Consider the following 13,741-nt stretch of genomic DNA (forward strand, 5'->3'; position numbering starts at 1 on the left):
AAAACACCATCACCTGTGGTTAATTATACCATTGGGGTAACTTGATCACTTTTGCTGGTTAAATTTGGGAATCATACTTTTGGAACATATGTTTTTAACTTTGGTGGTTAATTTTCATATCTCAATGTCTTTTTATTTTTGGTGGAGTTTTGAATCACATATTGTAATTCTTTTTCCGTTTTTATTAGGTAAATTTATAAATTTTAAGAAATCTATAAGATAATTTTATCATCAATTTTTAAGTTTCATCAATATGAAGACAAGCTCGTAATTTTAGTTTAAACATTCTAAAGCATTTTAAAACATTATCGCAATTAGTTTTTTTTGGTTGTTTAACTTAATTTATTGTACCTATTTGGATGTTTTTCCTATATTTTAAATATCATTGTTGTTTCTTCTACCAGGTAACAGAAATCACCATATTTTTTCTATGAAACTGACTTTTGTTATCACAGGAACACTTAAATAAATAACCCTTGAGTGTGAATTAATTTTGATTTCACAGAAACGTTAAAAAACTGTTATTGATTGTGCTATTATTGATTAGTTTACATATTTTAGGTGAAATTTTAGACATTCAAGGGCGCCGCCGGAATAATATAAAAGGGCGTGCAACCCTCCAACAAACTACACCCCCCCAAAAAAGAAAATTAAAATATTATTTTATTACATTTTGTTTTGTTATTATGTATACTTTCAGCTGTTAATTTTTTTCAAGATACATTACTTCATTGTTAACAAGAAAGTTTGTTTAAAAAAAAGTACAAATTTCTCCTACTTGCAAATTTTGCCACGAGAAACTGTACTGATGGCGCTGTCATTGCTACTGACTTAGAAACTCAAATAACTAGAAACAGTAGTTTCGTTTACTAACGTGTTTGTGCACGCTTAACATTGGTATTTATTGTGTTGATGAAGTTTTACAGTTGTGAGAAGTCAGTTTGTGCTATACACCTTTGTTAAACTAAATAGCTAATAGAAAATGTAATATTATTTATATTTTATTAAATGAAATTTAAAAATATAGCTTAGATATCTGCCAAGTTTGATCATGCTCAGTGTGCATAAGAAAAGAATCAAAGATGACTCAGAATTAATTGAAAAAGTTATAAACAGATTTGGACAGCAAACAAGACGATTGCAATTCTTGTTTGATTAAACAATTTTTAGTTGCTATGTATCAATAATTGCTTAATTATTTGTTTCTGAATAAAAAAATTTTATAACAAAATTGTTTTTCTGTATCTCTTTAATTGTTTTTTTTTAAAAAAGCCAGGGGGTTGCAAGTGCACCCTCTTGCACTCCGCTGACGGCGCCCTTGTAGACATTCTTTAACAAGCTATATATATATATATATATATATCACCTTTGATTTTAAACATGTATTTTTTTAATCGACATAATAAATGTTCTATTTTAGATTAAATAAATTTAATAGTAATCATATTATAGAGTTACTTTTGTTAAGCAATAATATTTAAGTTATCCCATACTGTATGTTATATAGACCATCATGTTTTATTTATTTATTTTGCTTTTGTAGGTTTCAAAAACTTTTGTCCATGCATGTAAATATAGAATGTAGTTGTCGACTTAAGTTTACAACTGTTAATTTACTCTTTTAACTGTTAATTTACTTATCTATAGCAATTGCTCTTAAATTGGAAGACGTCTTCAATTGAAAAGGGGTCTTAATAACCAAAAATGCTGGTAATTTGTTTTGTATCAAATTTATTTTTTAATCCTTACTAAGGTGATTTATTTTCATCATAGGGAACAACAACATATTTTTCCAAAAATTTCTGTGAGGAAGATAAGGAAATTGTAAAGAATTTTTATGAAAAGCATGTGAGTTTACTTTTTACCTTTCAATGTTAAGTTTTTATTTATTGAAAGCTTGTTAGTAGTATTGTGTTTTTTTTTTAATAGAAGTGAAAAATTAATTTTTAAAATTTGGAGTTCTTCAAAATTTCTAACAATAAACTTATGAATTAATTTTGCTTAAATTGTTTATATTTTCAGAGACATTTCTTCTTTGAATTCCAACAATAAAGAGATATTTTAATTTTAATAAATATTTATAAGATTTAAAGCAGAAAACAATGTGAATAAGGCACAAAGGAAAATACATAAATGGGCGTATTACATGGTATCAGTTCTATAAGCAAAATCCTTCCTCAGTGTCTAAACATTAGAAAAAAAGACATTTTGGTGTTTAGATACAGAGGAAAGTTCTTGTTTATAGAACTGAAACTATATTATACGTCCATTTATGTACTTTCAACTGTTCCTTATTCATATCGTTTTTTGCTTTAGTCTACATAGCACAAATGTACCCTATCCTTTGTTGACTTTATAAGAGTTATTTATGAATATGAATTTTTGAAAATTTGTTAATTATTCTCTCATTTGCAAACTTGTGAGTAGAGTACATTCACTTATTACAATTTCTAAAATGAAACATTTATAAACTGGTTTAACGTTCAAGTTAAAAAACTTAAATAAACTACAAAAATATTATGGCTTAGTAGTTGAAGATTTTATTTTATTTATTTTGATTTATGTGATTTTAACAGGGCTCGAAAAAACTCTTTACCCGTCCCCAAGGACAGCTTGTGCAACAATGTTTTTTTTAAAGATTTGACCATTTGATTAATTTTTTATTATCATTTAGCTATTTTTTTAGAGCAAGAATAACCTCACTTTGTTTTGAGAAAGATAATTTGAGTATCAGTTTGCATAATATTTATAATGTAAATTATGTTTACTTTGAGAGAAAAATTATGTCCCAATTAAATCACTTTGACTCAAACTTTAATTTAATACAACATTTTCAACATCATATACATAATATTAAAATTAAACTCTGTGTATTATTTTAATAAGAAAAAGTAAGGTCTGTTTTATCTTTTATTACTTATTAAAGCTTTACTGTGTGAGATGTATATTTCTCTCATTAAGTTATTGTTTTATAATTTTTTGAACAATTATTAATTTTCTAATTTAAAAAAAAAACAATTTTAAAATTAATAAATTTTTCAAGTGGTATTAATATTTCAGAAATAATTATTCAATTTCAAAGTTAATTTGTGTTATTTAGATACAAACATCTTAGTTTCTAATGAACTAGTTGTGTTATTGTTTAAAGATGATACATTAATAAATTTTACAAAACCATTAATGCACTAAAAAAACGTAAGTTGTAATGTGTAGTTATAACAATATGTACTTTTCAAAATCTTTTAATTGGATTAGCATTAGAGTGTGCTATTGAACTAAAAGTCATTAAACTAACATTTAAGTTTAATTTGTCACACCAATTTTTTCTCAGCTCTATTCTAGTTATTTTCCTCACAAAATGGTGCATAAATCTTCACAAACATGTGATTTATTTAAAGCTATGTCACCATGACAGTTTTAAAGTGCTTCCAACTATCCAAATGGAAAGAGGGTAATTCAAAGGACTGTATTTTACAAATCTAATCTTGAAATGAAATTTATTTACCCTTATAGTCTACTTGAAACATCTGAAGGGACATATATGTCTTGTAAAGTTCAAAAGGGTTATTATTCTACCAAAATTAAGGTTTTCTGAGGTTACTTCTCAACTGTTAATGTACACAATCATCTTTCCATTTTAAAAACTTTCATAGATCGTCTCTTGAATCCTTCATATATTGAGATATTTGCAACAAAAAGACAGCAAACTTAATTAATGTTTTGTAGTTAAATAAAGCTAAAATAAAAACTTTCACCCATAAATCTTAGTTTTTTTTAAAATTGTCTTTTATACCTTTTGTCCACTTAGTTCTCAAATTATATCTATTGTTGTAAAGAATAATTAGTTTATCTTATACTTTTGAGGTTTGATTATAGTGTCTTATCTTTTTAGAATTTGGAAGCTTATAACACCCGAGTATTTAAAACGGTCAATGATTCTGGGAAAATCTGCTATGAAATACGATTGGCATCTGTTTTACAAACAGGTACTTCTCATTAATTCACATTTAATTTTGATAATTCCTTATGTTCTTGTTTAAATTTTTATCAATACAGGATTTGCTTAAATGGATTATTGTGTTTTAAAGGACTACTTATTTACAAGTACATATACTAATCACTAACTCAAGTAATACATGAAAAGATATGTTAAAACTTAACCAAGTTACCTATATATAATATGTACTATATATGTTTTAGATAATTTTATAATTGGACTTTATTGAAAGCTCTCTGAATAATAATATTTACGAAATTCCTTCTCTATTTCCCCCTTCCTATTGTTTTAAAAGTAAATAAGCATACTATTCTGAAAATTCTAAAATAGGGTAGCAAATAGCTAAATATATAGTTTATGGGAAGTTTTGCCAGTTTGTAAATAGTAACTGTGGCTGCTTGAAAACAACCTCTTGTGTACTAACATCAGTTACACCACAACTTACGTTTTTGAAATCTATGTTGTTTCAAAATTGGCATTTTCAACTAGACTCCTTATTTTTAACTGGTATACATTTTTTTTGTGTTATACTTTAGTAGTTAAGATTTCAGTCTAAACCTGAATGCTTTTGATCACCGAAATCTTTTCTAAATTTCACTTTGCACTAAGAATTCTACTATGCAGATTTTATGATTTCTGAAGTAGTACTCCCTCTAGCATATACACTTTCTTATTATTTTCTTTGCTGACAAAATGCACTTAAAAAATTATGGCAGTATTTTTACGTTCTTGCTGGACATGTTTATCTTTAACTTCTATTTTATAACCATCGTTGAGCAGCCCACCAAATTTTTAGTTTATGACTACAAATGTTCAACTTCATATCATCATAGTTTTGAACCCATTCCAGAAGACAAAGAAACTCCTGGATCAAGTATTTGGAGAAATTTGCCTTCATGGAGGACTTTTTGATGGAACTATCCCCCGCATTTGCGTTGCATGGAGAGGGAAACCATGAAAACCTCCCACGGTTAGCCTGACGGCAAAGGGACTCTAGCCCATTACCAGTGTACCACTGAGGATATTTCGTGCCAGCACTGTAGTCGGTACAAGTCGGAATTCAAATCATCCAGCCATTGCCGGAATTCGAACCCAGATCAACTCATTGAGAGGGAGCGCTCTATCCTCTGAGCCACCATGGCTCAACTTCCATTTGTAGTTTAAAAATTATTTAACAGATTTTATAATTATATATTTAAATTTACTAATTGTTTTTAATATTTGTGAATTCAGAAAAAAGAACATATCTTATTCCCCTCAGTTTAGCTACCCATTTTCAAGTGATTTTTTATTGCTAATTTTTAATTGGTTTGGATTGTTGTTTGTGTCACATTGGGGCTGCACCAATAGGCTTTTGGTGACAGTTCCGGATTTATTCTTGAGGATGCCTTAAAGACGAGGCTGATGCATATCTGCACTATTTTCCCTCAATTTAAATCAGAGAGTTGATATTGTTATTAATCACCTGGCCTTTGCACAAAGCTTTACAACCGCCCATCTGTGCATGGAGCATAATTACCTTCTAAGAACACTACAATCCAATCTTTAGAACAGAGAATGGAATCTCTACAAGTAGGTGAAGACTTAAGAACTTGCAAAAACTTATGAACTAGGTGGTAATATATAGAAACCATATAATAATTGGAATAGCAATTAATACTTTAATTTATTGATTGTTAGTTGTTAATTCATACTACTTCATTATGTTCAGATATATAGCAAACTTTCATTTTCATTGAATTTGTTTTACTTTTATCATTTCTAGGTGATTCAGAAGAAAAGTCCTTATTATTCTCAAATGATTGTGATTCTCATATGTTTATTATCACTCGTGGCGATTATAGTGAGCTTCTTAAAAGAGTGAATGAATATTTGATGCAAGCCAAGGTCAGTTTTTTATTGTACACTATATTGTTGATTTTATACATTCAATGCATACACTTTTATACTAATGAGCCATTACTTATATTTACTATCTTAAATAACTAAATATCAACCTTACCTATGCATTCAAATTTTGGTATCCATATATTTTAAATTACATGAAGATCTTCATGCATAATAATAGACTATAATCATCCATATGAAATGTCCTATTTTGATTAGTCTAACCAAATACAATAAGTGTCTTTCTTGCATAACGTTGTAAAGGTAGAATAAATTTTCAATGACATCAGTCTTACCTCTAAAATTGCTATCCTAGTTAATTTATTGGAAAGAAAATCAAGTCAATACTGTGCTGTTATTACTGTGTGATACAATATAAATTACGAGTCACAATTTTTTTACCGTTTTTTTTTATTGATTTTTTTTTGGTATTATTTTCCCAAATTTTGTCATTTATATAGTCATTAGTTAAAACTGAATCAAAGTATTTGCGAGAAGATGATGTTTTGACTTTACCCATCATAGATACTTTTGTAGGTTCGACTTTACCCCTTGAAGGTAAATGTAGGTTGTCAATGCATAATATTGAAAACCTATATGCAGTGATTCCATTAGGCTTTGGAAACTACATGTTTTTGAAATTTTCTCTGTCCCATTTTACTAAAAGCTGGATCTTATGTAAAATAATATAAATTTCTACTTTAAAGATATACAGGCATAAAAATAAATATTTAGGGGAATAAAAACTATTACTGATTCTTTCAACAATGATAATTAAATAAAGAATTAAAACCAAAATTTCTATATCAATTTAACTGAGAATTTTTTTCAATTTCTTCTCCTGCTATTAATTCAAGAAGAAAAGGAATGAATTTTTAAAATTTATTTTAATTTTTTGTACACAAATCTGCTATTTTTTAGGGGGGGGGGAGGACAAAGAATTATGCATTCTAGGGGTGCACTGTAATTTTTTCTATGGGTTCCTCTTGTGATTTTTTTTGGTGCATTTGGTTTGCTGTAAGCCGTATTGGTGCAGGGGATAGAGCGTTCGCTTGGCAATGAGGTGAACAGGGTTTGAATCCAAGCAATGGCTGGTCAATACGAATTCCGCATCCGTCTTGTACCAACCACAGTGCTGACGTAAAATATCCTAAGTGGTAGACGAATCATGGGTAAGAGTCCCTTTACCGTGAGTCTAACAGTAGGAGGTTTTCTTTGCTTTCCTCTCCATGTTACCCAAATGTGTGTTAGTTCCGTCAAAAAGTCTGCTACGAAGGCAAAATTATTCTCAATACTTTATTCAGGAGTTTCTTTATCTTCTGGATTGGGTTCAAATTACAAGGCTATGGAGTTGAACACTAGTAGTCATAAATCCAAAATTGAGTCGGCTGTTCAACGACGGCTATAAAAAAAATGCATAAGCAGAAAGCCGTCGTAGCTCACGGGATAGAATGCTTGACTCAAAATAAGATAACTCAGACTCGATTCTCAGTGGTGGCTGGTTGATACGAGTTCGGCACCCATCATGCACCGATCGCAGTGCTAATGTGAAATATCCTCAGTGGTAGGCAAATCGTGGAGTTCACTTGACCTCAGGTTAACTGTAGGGGTTTTTTCGTGGTTTTCTTTTTATATAACGCAAATCTGGGTTAGTGCCATCAAAAAATCCTCCAGGAAGGTAAATTTCTCCAAATACTTGATTCAAGAGTTCCCTTGTCTTCTGGATTGGGTTTAAGATCACAAGGTTACGTAGTTGAACATGGGTAGTTGTACACTCAAAACTGGGTCGACTGTTCAACAACGGCTATTAAAATAAAATGCATAAGCAGCATCACTGTATATAAGACAGTAGTTTGGTGCTATTAAAGAAATATTTTATTGTTTAATTTTTTTACAGAATTAAATATTGGTTCTAACTCATAACTGGAAATCTAAATTAATTAATCCCATTTTTAAAAAACTCAGATTTCTTATTTTGGAAAGCATGTTATAGTAGGTTGTAAGTCTAATAATGAGACAATTTTCAACATGAAAAAATTTTATAATTTCCTTGTATTTCTATACTTTTAAAAGTTGACTCTATTTTTCAAGTCTACTAAAAACATTAAATTATTTCCATTCAAATTTTTTTCCATTAAATATCTTCAAATAATTAATATTCTTGTCTACAATGAATCAAACAAGTGTCTTACTTCATAAACAGATGTACGCTGCCAATGCTACTGAAGAACAAATGATAGAAAAGTATATCCAGAGTTTTCGAACAGGATCTATTGATGCTCATAAAGAGGGATCAACCCTTTGGGTTAAAGATAAAGGACCCATTGTTGAAAGGCATGTTTTTAAAATTTCATTCATTACTTCAGAATAATGTTAAAAAATATATGTGACGTACAAGTTTTAGCTTTATTTTTAGAATTTCACTCATTGTCTCACAATTGTGTAAAGAAATTATATTTCCAAAAATGTATTATTTAAAGTGTTTACAAATTTAGCGTATTGTATTATTTTATTTTTTAATAACTTTTTAAAATATTCTTCGTTTATTATGAACTGTATATAATTGGTCTCATATATCATTAATATTGCAAAAAAGTAAAAAAAAAAAAAAAAAACTGATTGATTTAAGTTTGCTAATATAATAAACATAAGACTTGAGCTTTAAATATTCTATAAAGATATATGGATTTTACAACGGAGTAGATGATGTTTGACAGTTATAATCATGGACATTGGTATGTTAAAGGATATTTTAATAATACTTTCTCATTAGTTTTTAATAAATTTAAAAAAAAGCAAAAACTATATAGATCATAATTTTACACTTTTTTTGAGGGTATTTATCTCGTGTTTCTGGATATAAGCTCATCCGTTTATATAAGCTGTGAGTCTCCTTTTTTCATTGAAAATTTACCCAAAATTCAAAATCTATATGTAAACCGATCTGAAAAAATAAGACGTACTTATTTTCTGTTGCCTTTTGGATTACCGAGTCATCTTAGTTTATTTGTTTATCTTTGTTCAGAAATAAAAATCCTTTAAAAGTTCCACTGGTTCTTTCTTTCCGGTTCTTTTGTTTTTACCTCTTTTCTTCTCAAGTTTTTTACTTATTAGTCCAAATTGATCTCATCAGCAGTTCAATTTGGCTAGAAGCTGATGTAAATCAAATACTATCAGCTAGGGCTATCTTATGTCTGACTTCTTCATGCTCAACTTTTGCTGTTTTAATTGTTTTCTATTTTACGGGCAAAAATGTCTGGTACAGAAAGAAATATTCTTTTCTTATTATAGTAATTTTAATGTGTTTCCTTTTCACTTGCTTTTTTCTTGTATTTATATGTTTTGTATGTTCTCCAGTGTTATACTTAGATATCTTTTATTAATCCTCAACCAACAGGAAAGGATTTTTCTTGGAGATGTTCGGCTGTAATATTTCAAAATAAATGGATCCTATTTTAAACCGACCTCCTTTAGCTTTTAAAAGCTTTGCAAAATTTCTTAAACTATGTTCGGAAATATGCGATATTGACTTCTTTGTAATAAGATACGTCGAATAAGAATATAATATATAGCGAGAATAATATTATATATTAATAATGTATTATATATAATTATATATTTATCTATTAATAATAATGATAATATATATCAAGAATATTAATAAGAGTATGAAAACTTTTTTGACAGGCCATAGCATAATGTGAACATGTTATTGTTTTAGATTACTTTATTTTTTTATCATCTTGAATTTTCCCTTACTTACGATTGTTAACTGCTCACTAAACATAGATTAGTGATTGAATGTTTATTTTAGTTCATACTTTTATTATAAATGTTTATTTTTACTCTTTTTTTTTTAAATGAAATTTTATAAATACAAAACTATGTTCTTGCTTGCATGAAAATGTTAATTTTTGAATAACATCTAATTAACACATTTATTTTTTCAGTTACATTGGATTTATTGAAACATATAGGGATCCAGCTGGAATGAGAGGAGAGTTTGAAGGTTAGGACTGTTTTATTATGATTAACATAATATAAATGAAAATCGTTTCTTTTATATTATATTTTTTAGTTAATTTTTCATTTCATAAACACTATATTTTTTGCAAGAGCTTATGGCTGGGCCCTGAGCAGACCCAGACCCTGGGACAATTGCCCCTTTTCCTCCCTTGAGTACGGACTTCACTACATCATATGTTAATTGCATGCATAATTTTCTTAAATTGTCACATAATATAGAAATATCTGCTACTTTTTCATTGAAATTCTTGTATTCCTAAATTTCCCATAGAGTAACTTTTGTTCTTGTTAACTCTATAGGTAGGTACGTAATTTACATTGCACTATAGCTACACAATGGGCTGTTCTCGACAGTCTGGGAAACATCCCTGAGAATGATTGTGTTGAAATGACTTACCCATTATGAACATAAATAATAACAAAATACAAATTAATTTTAAAAAAAATGTTGTTTACTGCATTGCTGTAAGAAAAGCAATAAATTCTGAAAAATGCATTATGCCTACATAGTTCTAAATTTTACCTCTATGCTTTACTGTCATAAATCTGCTGTAAAAAAAACAGGAAGAACGCCTAGTTTTCAACTAAGTGTTGTTATGTGAGTTCATGCTAAGGTATTTTTTTTTGGAAAAAAAGTGTATTCTGGGGAACAACCGCCTTGTTGAAAGTATTGTTATTTAATTTTTATTCTCAAGTGCTACATTATCTTTATCAAGATTCTTTTTATGCCAGTCTGGGGCATAAGGGTTTAAGTCTCGTCCTCCAGCGCTCGTGGTCCAAAAGCCGACTCCCTATCTAAGCTCCAGCTAGACCATTCAAGCACATATCTTTCACCCACTATCATTCTTCATATTAATTTTGGTCTTCCTCGCTTCAACGCTTGATTTCCTCTCTGCAATGGGTCTCGTTGACTGTTATAGTTACTCATTTGAAAATATGTAAGGCCAATACTAAAAGAAAACAATTTTTTTTGAAATTCTAAATAGATAAAACTTCTTTGAAAAAGCAGCAGAATTTTAAAAAAAAGTAGCAATAAAGGAAACGAAGACGTCGGCCTCGGTGGTCATATTTTTATTTCCTTCATTTCCTTTATTATGTAAGGCCAAAAGATTTTGAAAATCCTGCTTAGAACTTTAGTTTGAAATGAGTTTTCTTGAGATGTGGTAAGTTTTCAAATTCACACCCATAAAGTAGGACGGATTTGAATTGAAGATAAGTTGTGTCAACTTGATTGTTAATGCTGAAGAACTCCAGATTTTACTTAATGTTCTAAAAGCACCACACGCTTTGATAAGTTTGGATGCAACATCTTCGTCAGTTCCACTTGAGGTAGACACTGTTGAACCAAGATAACTAAAAGTATCAGTTTCTTCGATATCTGTGTTTTGCACAGGAGTATATTTCGAGACTTTCTGAATTCTGGGTCTTTTTTAAAGGAACGGGGGATTAGCCCATAGCCCAACTTTCAAGAGGAGTCCCCATTAATCGCCTCTTACAATATACAGGGATTGGAGGGAATATTCTGCAACCTAATCCCACATGGAACTCTAACGCCACTCAGTGAGGAAATTTTTAACTATTTGCTTTCAATGTTTTTTTTCTCCAAAATTTATTGCTTTTCTAATAATAAAGCAGCAAGTGGCACAACTTTTTTCTTAAATGGCTAGTTTCAAAGCAGGTCAACCATTTGATGGACACTTTGTATCTCCTCACCGTTTAAGTACAATTCAAATGTTGTACCATGTTCTAAAATTTCATACTCTTGTTACTTGATCTATTTTTTTATTTTTAAATCCATCCATGTGACTGCAGTTCAAATAATTATAATTTCTTCTATGTGTGTGTATATAAAAATATTTACTGAAAACTTATAAGTTAGTTAATTTGGTTTTTTTTTTTCGTAACATTGTTTCTTTTTTTCTCCAAGGATTTGTGTCTGTTGTTAACAAGAAACAAAGTGAAAAATTCTCAAAACTTGTGGATGGAGCTCCGCATTTTCTGTCTCTCCTACCTTGGCCAAGCACATATGAAAAGGATAAATTTTTACTTCCTGACTTTACCTCTCTGGATATCTTAACTTATGCTAATAGTGATATACCTGTTGGCATTAACATACCTAATTGTAAGTTCATTTTTTTTATTATAGTAAATATTTTACTTTTTGTATCTATTTTAAATCATTACAAATCTTACTATTTCATTAAAAATACTCTTACCCCTATAAACAGTAACCTTTTCCAAAATTTTTGATAGATTACTAAATCCTGTCTTTTTTCCTTTACACGTTCAAACAATATAGAGAAATAAATCTTAATTTATCATTATACATAATTGCATTTAGTTTAGTATTATAATACATAATTGCATTTGATTAATCATTATACAGAATTGCATTTAAATAATCTTTATACATAATTGCATTTAAATGTTCATTATACATAATTGAATTTAATTAATCATTATACATAATTGCATTTAATTGAACATTATACAAAATTGCATTTAATTAATCACTATACACAATTGAATTTAATTAATCATACATAATTGCATTTAATTGCATTTGATAAGTCATTATTCATAATTGCATTTAATTGATCATTATATGGAACTATATTTAATTAATCATTTTACATAATTGCATTTAAATAATCATTAAACATAATTTAATTTAAATAATCATTCTACATAATTGCATTCAATTAATCATTATACATAAATGCATTTAATTAATCTTTATACATAATTGCATTTAAATAATCATTAAACATAATTTAATTTAAATAATCATTATACATAATTGCATTTAATTGAACATTATACAGAATTGAATTCAATTAATCATTATACATAAATGCATTTAATTAATCTTTATATATAATTGCATTTAAATAATCATTATATAGAAGTGATTTTAATTAATCAAAAACATAATTTGGGTTTCACTCTCTGCAGCAGCTTCTGATCAATCGGTACTTGTTTGCCTTGGAAGTAAAGGACGTTGGTGCAGAGTGTTCACTATATTATTACATTATGTTGTTGGTGGAGCCTTAAAATCCTTTAACTCCTGCCCCATGACGGACTGTTGTGAGAATGATTTACTTTTACACAAACGCAGGTTAAATTGACTCTAGTAAATAAACTTAATTCAGAATTACCCTTATCTTCTGAAGTTGTTTCAAAGTTAAGACATTATATGACTAATAGTTCATAAAAAGAATGACTTGGTTTTAGATATTTATATTTTCGAAGTTATTCACATAATAAAATAAATGATGCAAAAAAAATGAAAGAAAAATATACTAAGATTTTTAATAGCTGCAAATATTTGATATGTGACTCTCTTCTTGCATGACAAATATCTAATCGTTATTTAAGACCAAGGCACTCAGTTTTATTTACTCTTTGGCACTACGTATTATGAAAGTACTTAACCTCTCTCGCAACACATTTTCAAACTTTCCGGCTCTTAAAATTTTTTTGATTTTCATGAGTTTAAGATCTCACTCAAATTCATCTAGCCATTGTTTTTTGACTTTTCTAATACTTCTCTTTCCTCACATTTTCTCCAAGAAAACTTTTTTGTATTTTTGTACACAGCTCTCCCAAACATCTCTGGCACCTGTATGCATGAAAAAAAAAAACAAACAACCACTGTATACATCTATATGCATGCATACTGTCGATTCTAAATAATTCTTATAAAATAATTGATAATAACACGAATTGTTTTCAAGGGTAATATGAGTTGAAATAGCATTTAAATTAGTAATTAGTATATTAAAGATAAAAAAAAAGCCTTTAAAATTATTATCTGGTTCTGAGTAGCCA

The 13,741-nt window shown here is 28.7% G+C and overlaps 1 protein-coding gene across 6 annotated transcripts in view; it reads left to right on the forward strand.

The window, feature by feature from the left end:
* Positions 1–13,741, forward strand: part of LOC107453556 (dipeptidyl peptidase 3) — a 58,475-nt gene that overhangs the window by 30,276 nt on the left and 14,458 nt on the right. For all 6 annotated transcript variants that reach the window (XM_087152349.1, XM_043052011.3, XM_087152351.1 and 3 more), the window contains 6 exons: positions 1,774–1,848; positions 3,893–3,986; positions 5,763–5,884; positions 8,088–8,218; positions 9,835–9,893; positions 11,838–12,032. In XM_087152349.1, the coding sequence (XP_087008475.1) occupies positions 1,774–1,848; positions 3,893–3,986; positions 5,763–5,884; positions 8,088–8,218; positions 9,835–9,893; positions 11,838–12,032 (676 nt within the window). The remainder of the gene's footprint in view (positions 1–1,773; positions 1,849–3,892; positions 3,987–5,762; positions 5,885–8,087; positions 8,219–9,834; positions 9,894–11,837; positions 12,033–13,741) is intronic.

This window comes from Parasteatoda tepidariorum, chromosome 9, assembly GCF_982258835.1.
Source record: "Parasteatoda tepidariorum strain Cologne lab strain chromosome 9, Ptep-v5.0, whole genome shotgun sequence".
NCBI lineage: Eukaryota > Metazoa > Arthropoda > Arachnida > Araneae > Theridiidae > Parasteatoda > Parasteatoda tepidariorum.